At 50.8% G+C, this 20,556-nt stretch overlaps 1 protein-coding gene across 3 annotated transcripts in view; it reads left to right on the top strand.

The window, feature by feature from the left end:
- The window catches only part of DSCAML1 (DS cell adhesion molecule like 1), a 164,653-nt gene that overhangs the window by 138,547 nt on the left and 5,550 nt on the right, over positions 1-20,556 (top strand). For all 3 annotated transcript variants that reach the window (XM_083713365.1, XM_083713364.1, XM_083713363.1), the window contains 13 exons: positions 511-678; positions 1,982-2,052; positions 5,028-5,268; positions 7,111-7,257; positions 8,271-8,426; positions 12,853-12,992; positions 14,582-14,735; positions 14,837-14,954; positions 15,040-15,203; positions 15,581-15,679; positions 18,219-18,407; positions 19,649-19,936; positions 20,037-20,192. In XM_083713365.1, the coding sequence (XP_083569491.1) occupies positions 511-678; positions 1,982-2,052; positions 5,028-5,268; positions 7,111-7,257; positions 8,271-8,426; positions 12,853-12,992; positions 14,582-14,735; positions 14,837-14,954; positions 15,040-15,203; positions 15,581-15,679; positions 18,219-18,407; positions 19,649-19,936; positions 20,037-20,192 (2,091 nt within the window). The remainder of the gene's footprint in view (positions 1-510; positions 679-1,981; positions 2,053-5,027; positions 5,269-7,110; positions 7,258-8,270; positions 8,427-12,852; positions 12,993-14,581; positions 14,736-14,836; positions 14,955-15,039; positions 15,204-15,580; positions 15,680-18,218; positions 18,408-19,648; positions 19,937-20,036; positions 20,193-20,556) is intronic.

The raw sequence follows: 20,556 nt of genomic DNA, 5'->3' as shown, positions 1-20,556 counted from the left end.
GGCAAAGAGTGCATTGGGGCAGCTGGAGAAATCGGGGGCGAATAATGAGGGGGTGGCAAGGCCACGGAGGGTGTTGAAAGTAAGGATGAGTAGCTGTGTTGGATCTAGGACAATCGGGGTTTAAAATCACATGGCTGTGAGTGGATCAGACACCCCACTTCACACCTTTGCCCTCAAATAAGCAGAATTAATAACATCAGCAAGGAAAAGAATGTGTACAGTACTTTCAAATGTTCAAAGAAACCCCTACAACGTCCTTGTTCTAATCCTTGCAACAAACCTGTAAGGCGTTTGACCATTACCATATCACAGTTTTGGATCTCCTCGTATGCAGACAGAAGGAGAAGCAGGGGCCACTGCCAAGTCTCACCCCCCCCCCCCAGTGCATCACATTAAACCGCCAGTTCTGGTCATAGGGGAAGGCAAGGAGCTCAGCACATGCAACTCTGCTATACATCTGGGTGTGAATGGTGGGCTGCCCGTCCCTCACTAGTTCCCTCTTCCTTCCAGATTCTTGGGATTTTAAGCAATCGACTCGCAACATTTCCCCAACTATTAACCAAGCCAACATTGTGGACCTCCACCCGGCTTCCGTTTACAGTATCCGCATGTACTCCTTCAACAAGATTGGCCGCAGCGAACCCAGCAAGGAGCTGACCATTAGCACTGAGGAAGCAGGTACTTTCCGTCATGCCTCCTTGGCAGGCCTCAACCTGCCTGTCTTCAGCTTGCAGCTCACTCTCTAGCCCCCCCCACCCTGCACAGCTTGCTGTAAACTCAAACAGGTAATTAATACGGTGACCCTGGTGATGGGGGAAAGGTGGGAAAGAGGGAGGATGAACCCAAGATTAACAACAACAACAACAAAGCCACTTCCGCCCTTTGAAGGAGGTGGAGTTGCGGGCTTCACGTCCCCACCACATGCGCGGCAGCTGGCGCCCAACCCTGTGTGATTGGGGGGATTCCCGGCTGCGTCATCCCCTGGCCAGCCAACCGGCTGGCTCTGGGGGCGTGGCCTGCCGTACTTAAGGCAGGACGCGGCCGGGGATCTCCCTCTTTCCCCACCTGTCAGCTGTTCCTGCTCCCAACAGAATATTAAAAACACAATAAAACATTAAAAACTTCCCTAAACAGGGCTGACTTCAGATGTCTTCTAATCAGATAGTTTTTTATTTCCTTGACATCTGATGGGAGGGTGTTCCACAGGGCGGGCGCCACTACCGAGAAGGCCCACTCTCTGGTTCCCTGTAACCTCATTTCTCACAATGTGGGAGCCGCCAGAAGACCCTCAGAGCTGGACCTCAGCAGGACTCCTGCTTTAGCCTGAGAACTCTTCTTCCTGCTCTGTAGAAGGATCAGCATTTGGAGAGCACATTTCCTGGCCCCGTGAACGCTGACCATGGTCCTGGCTATGCTGAAAGGAGGCCTCTCCTTTTGAACAGAGTTATCACCATTGCTTTTCTGATTAAGAATCCTGGGACACAATGCCACCCTGAGGAGTCTTAGCTGCATCACAAGACTACAGCAGTAGGGTTCTATGTAGGAATTTTCAATCCACTTTTTGGGTTTTTTGGGTGTGTACACACCACCCGCCACTTTCTGGTGCTCATTGGTCATGCTTGCAAATTATGTGACATGAGGCAAACACACCAATGCCTAAATGTCCAGTGGCAGTTGTTGCCTGTGCAAATAATATTTAGGAGGACATTCTGCTTCTCAGCCATACAGAGTAAAGCCTGCGGAAAAGCAATAACAGAGACTCTTGTGGTGCCTTCTTATGGCAGAGGCTTTTGTGGATGAAGCAGATTCTAGTTCACTGAAGTTCATTGTGCCTCAATAAAAGTACTTCTCAGCTGCTTAGTGTTTTTTCTTCTTCCAAATTTCTAAGTGGTGTACCAACAATACAAAGCACCATAAATAAGTAAAAGCATGTTGTTGTTAAAAACAAGGCATCTTTGTGACGCCACCTCTACTTTCACAGCTCCAGATGGTCCCCCCATGGATGTCACCTTGCAGCCCATGACATCCCAGAGCATCCAGGTCACTTGGAAGGTATGTGCATGTTCAGATGCTAGTTCCTTATTCGAATCATTTACTATGTGGATGTCAGGGCTGGTTCAGCTGCATGTCAGCACGGAAACTCAGAGACGAGTAGTAAAGTTGACTATTCAAGGAAGCAGAGAAACCTAAAGTGAGACTGGCCCTGGTAAAGAAGTTGCCAGAGCTGGGGATCTGGGCCTCCCACTTTGCCCTAAGTCTCCTCCCCATCCGGCTGTTTTCCCTGCAGTCTTAAACTCCTCTTCTGCTACACGCAGAAGTCCTTGGAGTCAAGGAGAGAGGCGAGCAGAATACAGTAGGACCGGCAGGCTCCTGTCAATCTGTTGCAGCCTCAGCCCTCACCCCCTCCTCAGCTGTCTGTCCTGTACCTGCCGTGCTTTCTGCCTCTTCTTCCTCTCTCTCACTCAAGCCTGTTGCTTGTTCAGTATCCAACCATTCCTCAATGTATAGCCACTCCCTGACAAAGTCTGGCTGCTATAGGGGTGGTGGTGGAGTTGTTTGTGTGAATTGTATGTGCTCGTATGAGAATGTTCATGATTTCTATGAAATGTTAATGCATTTATGTTTATGTTTTTAAATGTAAGGGAGACCTTGGTAACAAGCAACTAATAAATATGTAGGATGCTCCCTTTATTTCAACTCCCATTGCCTGTTGCAGAGCAGAAAGGGAGGTGCTCTGCTGTGCCATCTTCCTGTGCTGGCTAGGCTTATGCTGACGAGAAGGAGGCCAGGCTAGGGGTGTGTGTGAAGGTTTCATAAAGAGCCTCCAGCCCCGTTTCTGTCTGCATTGAGGCCAGGACTGGGACAAAAGTCCCCCCAAGCTCTAAGGCTTACGCGGGGGTGACCCACTGAGCTCATGGCTGAGTGGAGATTTGGACTCAGGGCCTCTTTGGACCATAGTCCTGCACTCTGCCTTCATGGCAGGCTTGGCCTGGATAACCTCACTGTGGAGGTAAGCCACCAGGCAGGTATCTCACCTTTGTCAGATTCTCCTTCTTCCACAGATATTTTTTTTTTGCATGTGGAATCAGGGCAGGGTTGGAGCAGAAGGCAAGGACAGAAATGTTAAGCTTTGAGTTGCCTGCCTACAACATGCTCAGGCAAAGGTCGATAAAATTTAGGCTCTGATTTATTTTCCAGAAGCTGTATAATGAAAAATAAAATTGATTAGCGAGTTAGGAATCAAAATGAAGCGGCCAGTCGGTAAATTTAGGGTCCCAGCATCTCTTGCTTGCTTCCGCCTCTCCAGTGATGAAAAACAGATTAATGAAAAATAAGATTCACTTGAAGCATAAGTCACTCTGCTTTAAGGTTGTTTCAACAAGATGGATCATTCCAGCTTTGTAACATAAATTTGCAATCAGCCCTATTGATTTGTTAATGCTTCAAAGAAATATTGTTAAGATCGATTTAGACCTGTTCTTCTGCATTTTTAAGGCCAGCAGACTTGGTTGTGTTTGGGATTTTGTGTGGGGTTTTTCCACCTCCAATCCAAATCATCCAGTTTTGGAACAACTTCTGACGAAATGGAGCCTTTAGCTTCATCAGCCCAGTCTTATGAAATATTCTGCCAATAGGGATTCTGTTTCGATTTTTAAACACCTTCTGAAAACTCATCTATTCCTTCAACTTTCCTTGATAGTTAGCCAATGATATCTGACTTTAATTTTTTAAGTGTTTTTATTTTATCTAGATACTATTGTAAAAGGGATGCGGGTGGTGCTGTGGTCTAAACCACAGAGCCTAGGGCTTGCCAATCGGAAGGTTGGCAGTTCGATTCCCCGTGCAAGGGGTGAGCTCCCGTTGCTCGGTCCCAGCTCCTGTCGACCTAGAAGTTCAAAAGCACTTCAAGTGCAAGTAGATAAATAGGTACTTTGGTGGGAAGGTAAATGGCATTTCCATGCGCTGCTCTGGTTCGCCAGAAGCAGCTTAGTCATGCTGGCCACATGACCCGGAAGCTGTATGCTGGCTCCCTTGGCCGAATAAAGCGAGATGAGCGCCGTGACCCCAGAGTCGACCGCGACTGGACCTAATGGTCAGGGGTCCCTTTACCTTACTATTGTAAACCACTTTATTTTACGATATAGAGGTATATAAATATTTTAATAAATAACATAAATGAAATTTCCTATGAAGTGCACCCTCTTTACAAGCTAATCAAAGACAGTTTTCATCCTGTATGTCTCTAACATTAGTATTATTAAGACTATTTATGATTACTGTGTGAGTGCAGCTCACTGAGAATCTAAAGCATAAACAGTTGTTTCCCCCCCTAAAATACGAGGCTGACTAAGGGTAACCCTAGCAAGTGATTCAGAAAGAGCCAGATGCTGGAGGGTTGTGGCTCAACTAAAGACTCTGGCCATTATTCAGAGTGGGCCACTTCAGAGGGCTGAATGCCCCACAAAAGCAGCCTGGCACTTAGGCACTTTTCTGCCTCAGTCACCAATGGGACCGTATTTGCAGGATGTCGCCACTGCTAATGAAAAACAATTCTAAATTCGCAGAATGCATTTATTATGGGTGCTTCATACCAGAGGCTGGGTTATTTTCCAACTTTTAAGTCCAGACTGGGTTCTGGAAAGAGAAGCTCCTACCCACCCAAAACCTGCAGGCTTGCAGGTTGTCCTGGAACACTCTTCTGCCCTCTGCCCTCCTACCCCACCCACTACTGCCCCACAGTATTTCTATGCCAGGGGTCAGCAATCTTTTTCAGCAGGGGGCTGGTCCACTGTCCCTCAGACCTTGTGGGAGGCCAGACTATTTTTTTGAGGGGAAGAAAGAACGAATTTCTATGCCCCACAAATAACCCAGAGATGCAGTTTAAATAAAAGGACACATTCTACTCATGTAAAAACATGCTGATTCCCGGACTGTCCGCGTGCCGGATTTAGAAGGAGATTGGGCTGGATCTGGCCCCTGGGTCTTAGGTTGCCTACCCATGCTCTATGCCCTCTCTGCCTCTGCAGGCCCCTAAGAAGGAACTCCAGAACGGGGTGATCCGCGGCTACCAAATTGGCTACCGGGAGAACAGCCCTGGGAGCAACGGGCAGTACAGCATTGTTGAGATGAAGGCCACAGGGGACAGCGAGGTCTACACCCTTGACAACCTAAAGAAGTTTGCCCAGTATGGTGTGGTGGTGCAGGCCTTCAACCGTGCAGGCACTGGTCCCTCGTCCAGCGAGATCAACGCCACAACGCTGGAGGATGGTGAGTGCCCAGAAGTCCCCGGGCTGTTCTGAGGACCTTTTTCTCCTTGTCTTGGGAAAGGCCAGGGTTTGTATGAGGTGCCACAGCAATTTCCCACTTGCACCAGAGGTTGCAGTATCCCCGAAAGTTTCCGCAGTCTGTCGCGCACCTTCATCCAAGCCGCATGATACATCAAAGCGCTGACTCTCGGATTTCAGTTCAACTCCAGTCTCCCAGCTCCAGCATGTGCAAGCCTCCTCCTTATTCCATTTTTTGAAGAAGGTGGGACTTGGGGGAGCACTGCACCTGGTCTTCTCAACCCACTTTTGATTGGCAGGGGGCTTCCAGATGCTGGCAGATTTATGGCACCCTTCCCTGCTGCCTTGTGGGGGTGAAAAATAAACCAGGAGGGCAAGCCAAGCCACACGGTTTGTCTCGCTAGCTGCAAAAGCCATCTGGCCATGCGGCTCTTTGCTCTGCCAATGCTGCTCTAAATCCACGGCCAGTGAGGTTGATAATAATAATAATAATAATAATAATAATAATAATAATAATAATAAATAATTTATTTATACACCACCCATCTGGCTGGGCTTCCTCAGCCACTCTGGGCGGCTTCCAACAAAATATTAAAATACCGTAATACATCAAACATTAAAAGCTTCCCTTTTGCTGGGGATGGCTGAGGGTGCGGGGAGGCACTTAATAGCAGGTAGTGGCTCTCCTGCCTGTTTCCATCACATTATAAACTATCCTGTGTCTTCACTGTGGTCAAATAACTCCTTTCTCATATGGTTGTCAGTTTTGAGCATAGAAGGGATGGTGTGCGCAGAGGCAGGTGTGTCTCCAGTTCTGTGGCCCCTGGTCCCCAGAAGGCATCTCTGGCTGTTGTGTGTGTGTGTGTGTGTGTGTGTGTGTGTGTGTACACTTCTTTCTGATTGGCTGGCGGCTGGGCTTCCTGAGCCAAATGGCTCCTCCTTTCTCTTGGGCATGCTGATCAGTGGCGCAGCCTTTGGGAAAGGCTGCTCTTGCAGCTGGGCGAGTCATGGCAGCTGCTGCCTCTGCTCCTCCTCCTCCTCCTCTTCTTCTTCCCAGGATTCTTCCATGAAGCACCTCCTCCGGGGTTTCGCCAGGGAGAGATCAGCACTGGCCTTGGAGTCATTTTAAAAGCAACATAAAAGTTTCTTCCTCCATTTGCTCAGCAGTTTTTCATACTTAATTAAGGCCCTCATTAGCCTGTCAGAGCACGATCATTTCCTGGCTAGATTAGCACTCCTCCTGGGGTATTCAAGGGTCCCTGTTTTAGCAATAGTGTCTTTCCATAATTATATTACCTTCATTTTGTTCAAACGGACTCTCTATTAGTTTATAGCACCCGGCCCCTAATTACACGGTGCTTACAGTTTTACACCTAAGTAATATGAAACAATAATCATTTTCAAAGCAGATCATTAGGATGATGTATCATCATTTAAATGCTCATAAAAATTAGAGTTCTGTCTTTGGGGGCAGTGGGATCTCATTACCTTCATCCCGCTTGCTTGCCTTCCTTGCTCCGTCTTTCGTTCTTTTCTTCTCAAGGTTTCTCTCAAATTTTTTTTTGGGGGGGGTGTTGTAAAAATATATATGCCAGTGGATGAGCTGTGACATTGGCACAAGCACCCAGCGGACTTCTGGAACTTTTGGGGGGCTGTTGTTGCAAATGAAGGAGTTGCTGAGGAGTGAGAAGGAGGAGCCCCGCAGGTGCAACCCTCTCCTCTGAGTGACGGGTGCCAAGGAGGAGGAGCTGCCTGAGCAGTGTTGGCAGCAGCAACGGGGACTTAGGGTTGCACTCCCTTCCCTGACCCACCTTTCTCTTCTCAGTGCCCAGCCAACCGCCTGAAAACGTGAGGGCCTTGTCCATCACCTCCGATGTGGCTGTGATCTCCTGGTCGGAGCCGCCAAGGAGCACCCTCAACGGTGTCCTGAAGGGATACCGTGTCATCTTCTGGTCTCTCTACATGGATGGAGGTGAGTTGGCAATGCCACCCTCTCAGAGCCTTTCAGAGGTCTCTGTCTGCAGAACAATAGTGATGGTGCACGACTCTCACCCCTAGTAGGATTCTTATACACAAAGGCCCTCATTCCTTCTAGGCCTATCTGCCTTCTCCTTCCTCTGTATCTCCAGCACCTGAACCTGATGCGCACACCTCCAGGCACAGCAAGCGCAGGGTAGCTTGGAACTCACTGCACAAAAGGTTCAGAGGCTGTGCCTGAGTTGGAGCTTTTCAGGTGACAACATGGTACGGCATCCACAGAGCCTAGAGCTTGCCGATCAGAAGGTCAGCGGTTCGAATCCCTGCAACGAGGTGAGCTCCCGTTGCTTGGCTCCTGCCCCTGCCAACCTAGCAGTTCAAAAGCACGTCAAAGTGCAAGTGGATAAATAGGTACTGCTCCGGCGGGAAGGTAAACGGCATTTCCACGTGCTGCTCTGGTTCGCCAGAAGTGGCTTAGTCATGCCTGCCACATGACCAGGAAGCTGTCTGCGGACATACGCCGGCTCCCTCGGCCAATAAAGCGAGATGAGTGCCGCAACCTCAGAGTCGTCTGTGACTGGACCTAATGGTCAGGGGTCCCTTTACCTTTACCTTTAGGAGTGATCTCATTTCCCTTGGAAGTGGCTGCCTGATGGCTACCTGCCCACCTGCCCCCTGCAAGGCCTGCCAGCCTTGAACTTAATCTACACACCTATAAACTTCCCAGTCAAAGTGATCAGAGGCACCTTTCATAGAAGACCTATCTAAAAGATTCTCACTGTTTTCATTAATATATATCCAATTGGAACAAGGGGTGCGCTTCATTCTGTGCTTGTTGTGGAAAGGCTGTGCAGGAGTTCATGTTGGCATGCTCTGCCAGAGGATCACTATTCTTCTCTGCAGTGCCCATCCACCCGGCTGTGTGGTGCTGAACTTTAAGCTGGACACTCGTGTGCTCCCAGCCCCTGAAACGTCTGTGGGCCTGACTTCTTTCTCCTTTCCATACAGAGTGGGGGGAGATGCAGAATATCACCACCGTCCGGGAGCGAGCAGAGCTGCGTGGCATGGAGAAGTTCACCAACTACAGCGTGCAGGTCCTGGCTTACACCCAGGCTGGTGACGGTGTCCGCAGCAACGTGCTCCACATCCAGACCAAGGAAGACAGTGAGTGCTGGACTCTGAGTGTGTGTGTGTGTGAGTGTGTGTGTGTGTGTGTGAGAGAGAGAGAGAGAGAGAGAGAGAGAGAGAGAGAGATTGATTGAGAGATACCTGGATGTGTCCATAGCTTCTCTTCATTGGCCTCCATAGAAAAGTCGTGGCAGCCTGCTGCCCTCTGCTGGCTGCTGCCTGTCCATGCAGCTTCTTGTTTATCAGAGGTAGACAATGGTGCCTTGCTCTGTATGTGTCTTGTGTCATACCCTCCAACATTCCTCCAATGAAAATAGGGACGTCCCATTCCATAATGATAATTTCACTATTTATACCCCACACATCTTACTGAGTTGCCCCAGCCTTTCTGGGCGGCTTGCAACATATATAAAAACAATGTCCCAATAAAAATAGGGACATTCTATTCAATAACCTCCAACATTTCTCTGCTGAAATTAGGGGTGTCCGAAGGAAAAGCGGGACATTTCGGGATCAAATCAGAAACTGGGATGGCTTCTCTAAATCAGGGATGTCCCTAGAAAATAGGGACACATAGAGGGTATGGTGTGTGTGTCAAATTGACTTGTTGCTCAGTTCTGTCTCCCTCCTGCCCCAACCTGTCCTCTGCTGAAGAGATGCTGCTTCTTATTATTGCTGCTACTACGATTATTATTAATTTTCTGCAGGCCAGGAAAGAATGGGAAATTTCAGGTAGCTTCCAGGGTCCACTTCTTTCAGAAAACCTCAAAGCAGGTGGACAGAGCTTTTTGCCATCCTTGGGTAGTATGTGCTCTCCACCCCCCACTTCCCTCCTCCCTAGCAACTTTATGCTAATAGTGTGTGTTAATTAGAACTAAGAGGGTTGAGCTTGGAGTGTGAATGGAAGTGCCAGAAGCCTGGTGCAGGTTGAATCCAGGAAAGGAGGAAAGTGTGATTGCCATTTCCCTCACCTTCGCTGCCAGGCATGGAGGATGGATCTCCTTCTGGCGAGAAAGAGCAAGGGGCCTCACTGGGACTCTCCAAACACTGCCAGGTCAGTTGCCTCTGCTGGCTGCAGGTGACACCCTGCGGGGAAGCCTTCGCTTTCTTCAGGACAGCTGAGACTCTGGCCTGAAGTCTGAGTGCCCTGCCCTGAAGTCTTGGCCTCCTTCTGCTGCTCTCTGGCCCCTTGCTCCACCCAAATGGCAGGCAAGACTGGAGTTGTAGGTTTTGTCTTGGGTCTGCGCCAGCCTCACTCCCTTCCACCGCCACCCCCTCCCCGCCACCCACATCTCCATATCATGGAGTGGTTGAGTAGCTTAAGTACCACCCCTTCCTCCCCAGCTGGATCATCCCAGTCAGCTCGGGTCTCAGTGCCCTCATTTAAAATTAAAATCTGTCTCATTCAGCCTCAGCCATGAGACTGAAGCGCCTGCTTCTGCCAGAACAAATTGTGTCACTGTTTTCTCTCTGCACCCCCTCTTCTGCCCTTGGTCCTCCTGGGCTTCTGCTTCTGCCGGAGCTTAGGTGCGTGAGCTGAGCTGGAAGTCGGACTTGGTGGCGGGGCTGCATGAACCAGATGCTTTGCATCTTCAGTCTCTTCCCCCATCCAAAGAGGGACTGTGGGGCAGCAATGGGGAGAGAACAGCAGCAGAGGAGGGCAGGGGATGCGCCATTGAGAGCAACTCCTAGTCCATGGGTAGGCAAACTAAGGCCCAGGGGCTGGATCCAGCCCAATCGCCTTCTAAATCCAGCCCACGGACGGTCCGGGAATCAGCGTGTTTTTACATGAGTGGAATGTGTCCTTTTATTTAAAATGCATCTCTGGGTTATTTGTGGGGCATAGGAATTCGTTCTCCCCCCTCCAAAAATATATATATAGTCTGGCCCCCCCACAAGGTCTGAGGGACAGTGGACTGGCCCCCTGCTGAAAAAGTTTGTTGACCCCTGCCAACAAATAGGGATGCTAGGACTGTCTGGGTTCATGTGAACACATTACCCAAATTAGACAATACAGTCATGTCTGCTATGTGTACCTCTGGGGTTGCCTGCAATGTCTTTTTTTTTTCTTCCAAAAAAAAAAAAAGAAAGGGTAGTAGAGCTCTTGCATATTGCAGGGACCATTGCAGGTATATTCGCAGGAGCAACCGGGTGTGGCCCTCGTTTACCTGCCAGGCATCCCTTTGTAGGCCTCCTGCCGGAGCTCAGACAAAGGGTTTTGGCCTTGTTGCACTCTTCTCTTGGCCCTCTCTTTAGTGGAGCTGCTGGGGAGTCAAAGCAGACCCCGTCCCGGGCATGCTGCACTTTACACCTGGCTGCTTTAAACACCTGGCATCCTCCTTAACAACCAAGAAGCTCAGCAGGAAAAACTAGCAGGATCCACCATTTGAGGTCCAAGCAGATGGTCAGGGGTTTGTTGTAGACCAAAGGAGATAACCACCAACTTCAGCTGAGGACATCTCTAAAGAGGGGTGCTCTGCTGCCTCCCCCCTTCTTTTCCTGGGTTTTACAGGAAGGAAATGCCATGGTGTGCTTGATGTTGGCACCAGGGTCAAATTCCTGGAACACATGGGTATTAAGGTTGTGCCTTGCAAGAAGCCTGGGCATGTGGCATGGGGTAGGAGCTAGGAATAAAATATTTGGGGAAGGGCCTGGGAATGCAGCCCCTGTGGATGACTCTGGGGGTGCATCCTCTGCTGTCTTGTGCCCTAGAGGTGAGGATGAATTCCTGTCCTGTCATTTGTTTCTGCTGGATGCTGCCAAGGGTCCTTCTGCTAGAGAAGAAGCTAGGAAGGGCATTTGTTGATCATTCTGTCCTTCCACTTGGAAAGGCACTGCTGTTTTGCCCATTCCCAGTCCCCCGTTTGCTTTGCCAGTCGCAACAGAGACTCAGGAGTGTCCCGCCAGAGTTCCAGCCTTCCTACATCCTTTGCCAGAGCAACCACATCTGCACTGTTTTCCCACAAATGGGTCTGTGCTGGGCTGCTGGGGCAAAGGCTGTTTGGACAAGCAGATGGTCTGTGGCTGATTGGCACGAAGAGATCCAAGAGGACGGCTGTTCACTCGCTTGACCATTCCCTGCCTCCTCTCCTTGCCCAGGTCAGCTGGTGCACAGATCCATTTTTTGAAGTGGGGAGCTCTGGTGTGCCCATACTCTGCACATCCGCGACGCATCATGTGGGAACGGATTGTGCAGTCAGAATTCAGCATCCTGAGCATCTTGTGGCACTGCTGAAAAAAGGCACCTGCTTGGTGGAGCTCCACATTCTGGCACTTGAATCTGTCCTTTTAAATGTGTTTGTAGGAGGGGGTCGTGGTTTTGAGTTCGTTTTGCTTTCGTTCTTGCTTTTATTATGCATTTTTGTCTTTTTTTAATCTTGTGTTTTTGTGCTGAGATCCACCCTGAGATCTTTGGATGAAGGGTGGTATAATAATTAAGTAATATAAATAATATAAATACTTCCCCTCCATGCCTCCCCATTTTTAAAAATTATACAGTACAAAATTGGTACACATAAAATAGTTAGATACAAGCTGAAAATTCTGAATATCCAGTACATAAATCACTTCCCCAACCTGCTTATTGACCTATTGTTCATTTATTACATCTTTAAAGCTGCACCATTTCCCCCATCTGCCCTGCTCCATGCATTTTCCCCGGGGCTGTGGGCTTAGGAGCCCTTCCTTCACCCTGCCTGGCCATGCCAGGCTTCCTCAGCTGCCTCTGCCACCATCAGTGAGGAGCAGCACAAGAAGCCCTTGTTGGAGCCTCTCGTTGCTTAAATATTTACACCGCCTGCCTGGCCTACTTTGGAGTCCATTAAGCTGCTCCCAGGTGCCCCTCAGCCTGCCTAGTCCTGTGGCAGGGAACAGCCTTGTGGCTTTGAAGTCCCAGACCTGCCATCCTCATGGAGGCACCAGGTGCAAGGAAGAGCCTTCCGGCTGCCTGCAAGGATAGTGTGGGGGGTGTGGGGAGCAAGGATCCAAAGCCTGGGGATTAAAAGCTCACAATGCTAGAGTGTGTGTCTCTGTGTGTTATTCCTTGGCTTCCAGTGCAGAACTACCTGTGGAGTGTGAAAATCCAAACAGGCGCACCTCCTAGAGCAGCCTTGGTCTATGGGGTGCCCCCTAGATGTTACAGCTCTGATCAGCCCCAGCCATCAAGGTTGCACAATGATGGGACTGATGGGAGTTGTAGCACCAGGTTGGCAATGGCTGTCCTAGAGGAACCGGTAAGCTCTCCTGCCCTCTACCTGCCCAGGTACTGCAGGTTTACTACCCCCACAGGGCAGCCTTTGTAGGATTTTTCAGAAGATGCAGACCTCTCTGGAAGTGACCTGTTCAGAACCTCCCTTTTCTACCTGTCGGCTCTTGCGCCGCTTGGTTGGGAAGGAAGGACCTGCTGTGCTCCATCTCTGCTCCTCAAGAGTCACTCTCCCCTCTCTGGTTCTTTCTCACCCAGTTCCCGGTCCTCCTGCTGGGATCAAAGCGGTGCCTTCTTCCTCCAGCAGCGTGGTGGTCTCTTGGCTTCCCCCCACCAAACCCAATGGAATCATACGGAAGTACACCATCTTCTGCTCCAGCCCAGGCTCTGGGCAGCCGGTGAGTTGGGCACAATGAGCTTTTGGGAGGGAGGGAGGTGTGACTAGGACCATGCAATGCCATGTTCCTCTGAGTGAGAGATGCTTGAGTGATGGAAAGATAGCACACTTACTCAAGAGGATGTTCTCAGTCGGTCCTGGGATGAGGAAGAGGCACAATGTTGTGATGTACGGCATCCCTCCTCCCTGGGCTTGCTTGGGAGGAGGGGAAAACCACTGCTGACCCTTGCAAGTTGACCCTCCCCAGCTCTGACAAACAGTGGCAGCACCGTCAGGGCCACCTCCCATCAGGCTGAGGGCTGCAATGGGCTGGGGCTCCCTTGGGTAGCCAGGCCTACACATGCCACAGTTATGTGGTGGTGGCATGTGTAGGCAGTGAGCAAAGCCATGGGCTCCTTTGCTAGAATCTTGCACAGATTTAGAGGCAGCAGCTGCAACAGGAACTGCTTGGGTGGCATGAGGGTACCAGCTAACCTGTTTTGGATGGGAATGAGAGGGAGAGGCCAGTTGCCTGTCCTGGCCTCTGATCTGGCACCATTTCTGCCTTGCGGACTGTCACTGCGCTGCTGCCCCCATGCAGTGGGGGAGAATGGTGGGGGGCAGCAAGGAGAAATGCTGCACCCACCCACCAGGGGGGTAAATCTTTATTCCTCCCCAGGCTTGCAGGGGGCAGGGGCATCCATGTGTGGCGCTCGCAGTCTCCTTTGCTATCCCAGCCCATTGTGCTCCGGAGCCCCCCAAGGGAAGTCCTGCAAGGGAGGCAGGCTGGGCAGGAGGGTCTGCTTATCAAAACCTCCTACTCAGGTTCATTTCAATATCTGAACTGCTGGTTTCCAGGGCAACATAATCTTTTCATCAAAGCAACTGGTAAAACCGCTGGGACCCAATATTGTTTCCTTGGCATCTTGTCAAGACTGTCATTTGGCTTAAAAATTATGTATGCAATGTAATATTTATGTTTGCATATTTAAATATTGGTTAGGTTTTAAATATACTCACAATGTACATGCGTGTGTGTGAAATGCAAGTCTCCTGATGAGCGCATGAATAAAATGCATGCACGCCAGTCAGGGATGATGTCTGGAGTAACTGCAGAGAGTCAGCTCTGTCTTCTAAAGCCCAGAAAGCAAGCTGCTCCTCACAGCCTTGCAGTGTCTTGTTGGAAGGCCAGCAGCAGCCTTAGACTGCTGCTGGCCTCTCCCAGATTGCTTCGCATTGAAGCTGGCATTGAAGCTGGGTCTGTCTGCTTACCTGCAGTGGGCTTCATAAAGCAGGGTGGTGGTTTTGTTCATAATCTCCCTTCTTACTGATGCATGGCCTGGCTGCAGATGAAGCACACAAACACACATACGTAGAACCTTTCTCCAAAATGCTCAGTAATGCAGGTTAGATATGAACTGAGTTGCATTAATGGATGTGCACTTGGGCTCGAAATGCCACATGTAAAAGCTCAGAGGAGCGTTTTTCAAATTATATCCACCTGCGATTCCTCACGCATGTGTTCGCGCACATGAAAAGCCAACAATGCAAGGTTGCTGGCTGGCTGGGCAGGACCCCAATGAGAGATTGCTCTTTGGTCTTCTTTCCCAGGCTCCCAGCGAGTACGAAACCAGCCCTGAGCAGCTGTTCTATCGCATTGCGCACCTGAACCGTGGGCAGCAGTACATGCTTTGGGTTGCAGCCGTAACCTCGGCGGGACGTGGCAACATGAGCGAAAAGGTCACCATTGAGCCTGCTGGAAAAGGTTTGGCCCAGGAGGTGGGGGACACCCCAGGGGTGGGGCTGGGGGAAGTCTGTTTTGAGGTGGGCGGCACTTTCCTCACCTCCCGCTCCTCCCTCTTGCAGCCCCAGCCAAGATAATTTCGTTTGGTGGCACTGTCACCACCCCATGGATGAAGGATGTGCGCCTGCCCTGCCATTCAGTTGGGGAGCCTGCCCCAGCAGTGAAATGGACCAAGGACAGGTAAGGGGAGGAGGGACTCCCATGCCCGGCAGCTGATCCATCTCTGTGCTGGAGCTGTTTCCCACACGGCTCTCCTCCTTTGCAGTGACGACTCTGCTATTCCGGTGGCCGTGGATGGGCACCGCCAGATCCAGACCAACGGCACGCTGATTCTGCGCTCTGTGAAAGCTGAGGACTCTGGATACTACACCTGCACAGCTACCAACACATGGGGGTTTGACACCATCATTGTCAACTTGCTGGTGCAAGGTGAGCCAGAGGGGGGAAGGGTGATGTCGCTAGATCAGCAAGGGGCTACTGGCTCATCCAGCAGAGATCGTGCAAAGAATGGGCCCTCCTCCTTCTCCCTGGGCTGCCTCTACAAGTCTGTGTGCATGTGTTTGGGCCAGAGTGGCAAGCCTGTTTTCAGCCCTGTCACCATCTCCTGCAGGGGAAGTCTCTCCTTGAAACAACCCCATTAGGGCTTTCCACAGAGGTGCCCTCTGCCCACACCACCATTTCCCACGCTGTCCTGCCAGTTTTTTGTGGGTCCACCTTCACAGGCCTCCCCGCAAGCTCCACAGAGCATGTGCTGAACAGAGTACTAAAACTGGATTTGGCCAACATGCTGCTTGTCTTTTTTCCAGTCCCCCCTGACCAGCCCCGGCTGACTGTATCAAAGACCTCGGCCTCCTCCATCACCTTGGCCTGGATCCCTGGTGATAATGGTGGCAGCTCCATCCGAGGTAAGCACAGGGGCTGTGTAGGGTGCCTCTGTCAGTCTGTGAGGCAGATCTTTCCTCCAAGCATCAGGAGGGTTTAAGTGGTGGAGGAAATAACTTGGGCTCCTCAGCTGCAGGAGAAGCTGTTCTGTCAGGCTTGCCAGACCACCTTAAAAAGCTTTTTGGGGTGTGGGAGAGAATATTTTTATTCCCAAACTCCCAACTGAGAGCCCCATAGAGCATTCACTTGGAGGAGGGTTGTGTATGTGAGCGGGAGAGAGATGGGTAAATAGAAGTTTTGAATTATATTTGGTTTTTGGAGGGCAAGAGGGGCTTAGCAAGGGGCCCAAGGACATCAGAAGAGCTCCGTTCCCACCACTGTCCTTGTTTGTGCAGAAGTGCTGGAGCAGAAGGCCTCCCATGTTGAGTCTGGTTTGTTTTATTTTATTGATATGAGTATTTATATACTGCCCTCTCATAAATATCAGGGTGGTTTACAGCTGCGTAAAGCAGAAAACCATTAAAAGCAGTGCAGAACACTCAGTGACTACTCAGGAAAATGTTAAAACAACTGCATAGCTAGTCAGGCTGAAAAAGAAGACGGCTGAAAGAAAAAAGTGAGGCTGCCTCTGCTGAATCTCTGCTGGAATAGTGTTCCCCTGCAGGAGACCAGCGACACCAAATACCCAGCTTCTGACTGAGGTCAGTTGGGCCTCCATAATGCAGGGGGTGACTAACATTCTCCTCTGGTTGATCTGAGTGATCAGGCTGAGATATAAGGTCACAGGCTGTCCTGAAGGCATCCTGGACCCAAGTTGTTCAGGGCTTTTCTGTATCAGGACAAGAGCCTGGAAGCTGGCCAGGAGCATATGGTGGGCAGCCAGACCCGATGTCTTAGCAGGGCATGTCACACGTTGTCGGCCATCTGACCCCATCAGCAGCCTGTGCATTCTGCACTGCAAGGCAGCCCCACTGAGAGTGCATTGAAGTAGTCCAGTCTCGAGGTTCCCAATGCGTGGACCACAGCAGCCAACTTTCCCCCGATATAGATATAGCCGTAGCCAAGACCGATCCAGGGCAACTAAGCCTGATTCAATCCTGACACCAAGCCTGAACCCAGACCAAAGTGGGTACTAAATAATTAATGCCACCTAAGAACTTGAAGTTGCTCTGCAACCACCCTCTCTGCCGCCTTCCCCCAAACTGCGTATTGGTGACTGGCTGTTGTCTGTGTTTATGATGATTACTAATTTGCTTCCAATCCTCCTTCCAAGGAGTCTCTCTCCACCCACCTCCAACCCATTTTAGGCTCCCAGGCTGAGAGAGCCTGGCCCAACGAGCCTTGTGGCTAGGTGGGGATTTGAAGCTGGGTCTCCCTGCTCTGTGCCCAGTGCCCTGCTTAGGAGATCACGCTGCCTCTTAACCATTTCCGGCAGACTCCTTCATGGAGGGGGATGCTTCAGGTCTCCATGCAAAACAGCAGCCTCTGTTCTTTTCTAAGCTGGTGCGAGTTTGTGTCCCCTGCCCCCTCCCTCAGCTCTGGAGTGCTCCCAGGGCAACAGCTGCAACCCCAGAAAGGGGGTGGGGAGGGTAGAGGATGGAGCCTTCCTGCTGCAATTAATTAAAAGCATGGAAGTAATTACAAGCCCATCTCCCTAGCCAGCAGTTCTCACTCCAGTGGCTTGATACATTTCCTTTAATTGGATTGGAACTACTGAAAACAGCCAGGTTGTGCAACGGAAACCAGCAATGCACTAGGAAAGAGGCTGGTTGTTGTCGCCCCGCCTGCTCCCACAGGGAGGCAGGCAGGCTGTGTGGGGCAGGCGAAGGGAGGAGCCTTTCAGGGCCAAGCAGGAGATGACCAAGTGATGCCACCTGCTGGAGTGGCGAGAGTCTTTCTCATTGCAATTTTGCCCACTTTTGCTTCTGGCCTTGCCCACCAACAGCATGTGTCCTTCAGAAGGGAGTGTGGCCCTCAGGCAGGAAGCAGTTTCCTGCATGAGAAAATTAGCAGCGGATCCAGCTCTGCTGTGTCTTGGCATATTTTTTTTACTGATCCTAGACCTTCTACCCATCTGCTGCCTCCTCCTGTATCACAGGATATAAAGTGGGGGCAGGGGCTTTTTCAGGTGGCCCCCTTCTCTCTGCTGCTGCTCTTAGCTGGGACTCTTGGGTTGGGGTTGTCCTGAGACAGCCCTGACACATTCTGGCTTGCTTGGGTGGCTGAGCCCAGCCTTTTCACAAGGCAGCAGCAATGGCAGAGTATTTGAGGAGCCTTTACCCTGAAATGAGAAAATACCTGCAAGCACCGACCTTGGTGGGATCATCAGGGGTGCCCTGAAACTCAATGCCTTGGAGGTGTGGGAGGTATGGGGCAGAGGGAATAGCAGTTGGGTTTCATGATGGAAGAAAAAGCACAATATAAACGTTCAGATTATAAATAATAAACCTAGTGTTCTGGGGGTTTCCATTTAGTAGGGTTCTCTGGCTAGTGTTACCTTCAGCTCTTCCTTTGAACATGGCCCCCGCCAAGCCCATTAACCCATCTCTGCCACCCCTGCAGGGTTTGTGCTGCAGTACTCTGTTGACAACAGCGAGGAGTGGAAAGATGTCTTCATCACTTCCACGGAGCGTTCCTTCAAGCTGGAGAGCCTGAAATGCGGGACTTGGTATAAGGTGAAGCTGGCGGCCAAGAACAGCGTTGGCGCTGGGCGCATCAGTGAGATCATCGAGGCCAAGACCCACGGCAGAGGTGATGAGGGGGGTGACGGGGAGGTTGGGGCTAGAGTACCAGGAGCCAGGCCAGGCAGGGAGGTCAGCCCTGAAGTCGAGATGAAGCAAAGCTTCCATGTAAGCCTTGGAAGTGCCCAATAAGACCCTTGGATGTGAAGATTTTAAGAAATTGGGTTTATTTATTTTTAAGGAAGATTGGAGAGTTTGAGCCTAGGTGGGGATGGTTGGTTTGGGCAAGTGGGTGGATGGGAGGAGAGAAAGAAATGTTTGCTCCTGGATGTGGCTCCCTCCTTCATTCCTTAATGTGGCCGCAGTCAAGGCTGGCGTGTTTGTACTGAAAAAAAGAAGCAGCTAAGAGAATGTGCCTGATGAGCCCATCCCATCTGGCTAGCGTTGGTGGAAGCCCATTCCCCTAAATGAGCAAGTGCCCACAACCCTCCTCCAAGACTTGGTGCTGCCCCACCCACACCTGCATCAACAACATGTTGAATTATTTTAAACATTTATATCCCACCTATATCTTCAGAGGCAGATAACAGTAATCAAAAACAGGGAAAAAAACCCAATGCAATGCCCTACCTGTATTAACCTAACAGTGCACTTTAAGAAATTCCAGCAGCACAAACATAACACACAGCTGAGCCAGCAATTAACCAAAGGTGTGTTTTTAAAAGTCAGGTTAACTACCTGAAGTGGTATAGTGACAGGGGCCAACAGACATTGCTCAGCACAGAATAAGTGCTGCTGCAACAACAACAACGGGAAAATGACACCAGCCTCCTCTTCCAAGGGTAACAGATTTGGGACCAGACCTCAGATGATGATCTGAGTGTGCAAGGAGGAACATGTGGGGGAAAGGTGGTTCCTAAAGTACCCATATCCCAATCTGTTAAGGGCTATAAAAGAAGAGACCAGCGCTTTGATCAATGTGAGTGAATGAAAAGAGATGACTGAAAACTGATTGCAAAGCTGCCAGAGGTTCAAGAGCAAGAAAAGTAAAGGGGAGTCCCATTATAGGTTGTGTGTTTCGCTTCTAATTGGTTCTAAGTCAGCTGCATAGTTTTCAAGGCCATTTTAAGGATACCGTAAAACGAATGTGGGGTGTGAAGCATGAATGAAAATGTGACCCGTGTAAGTTTCATTGCAACTGATGCTTGCTCAGCTTGGCTCTTGGATTCTGGCCTCAACAGGCAGTGCCCACCCATCATGAAGAACCAGTGTCTCCTCTGACTATTGAAACCCTCACCATTTCCCTTCCAGAGCCCTCCTTTAACAAGGACCAGCACCTGTTCACCCACATTAACTCCACGCATGCCAGGCTGAACCTGCAAGGCTGGAACAGTGGCGGCTGCCCCATCCTGGCCGTCGTCCTAGAATACCGGCCCAAGGGCACCTGGGTCTGGCAGAGCCTGCGGGCCAATTACTCCAACGAGGTCTTTCTGACGGAGCTGCGCGAAGCCACGTGGTACGAGCTGCGCATGAAGGCATGCAACAGCGCCGGCTGCGGCAATGAGACCATGCAGTTTGCCACCTTGGACTACGATGGCAGTGAGTGGGGGCAGGGCGGGGGGGATTGGGAGGGGCTGGGGGCAGGGTGGGGGAGGCCTCCCTCTGAGCCAGGGCTTGAATGCCTGTCCTGCCCTAACAGGTACCATCCCACCCATCAAGTCTGCCCAGGGGGAGGGCGACGACGTGAAGAAGCTTTTCACCATTGCGTGTCCCGTCATCTTGGCCACGCTTGGCGTGGCGTTGCTCTTTGTCGTCCGCAAGAAGCGGAAGGAGAAGCGCCTGAAACGCTTGCGAGGTGAGGCCTGGGCTCTCGTGGGGTCCCCACAGAAACACTCCAGAGAGAGGGACTGAGTAGCAGCAGCAGAGAGGACCATGGGAGGGAGATGGGTGTACACACGGTAGCCAGAAGTGTCTGTGGCTTGTCTGCTTAGTTGCTGGAGGTGGCGGTACATGGGCTGGAGCCCAAGCCCTTGGAGAGGTTTTGTGGACTTTCAGCAGCCCTGGGCAGGAAGCTACAGGGGTTTGTGCTGGGCTTTCCATCAGCCAACTCCATGCAAGGCTAGGCCAAACGAGGCTGAGCAGGGCTGGAACTTGGCTGCCCAGCCGTGTGGCAGGGGGAAGTATGATATCACTTGCCCCCACAGGACTGGAAAGCACTA

This window comes from Podarcis gaigeae, assembly GCF_964106915.1.
Source record: "Podarcis gaigeae genome assembly, chromosome: 15".
Taxonomy (NCBI): Eukaryota; Metazoa; Chordata; class Lepidosauria; order Squamata; family Lacertidae; genus Podarcis; species Podarcis gaigeae.
Note: the sequence above shows the minus strand (reverse complement) of the source record. Positions and strands in the feature narration are given on the sequence as shown.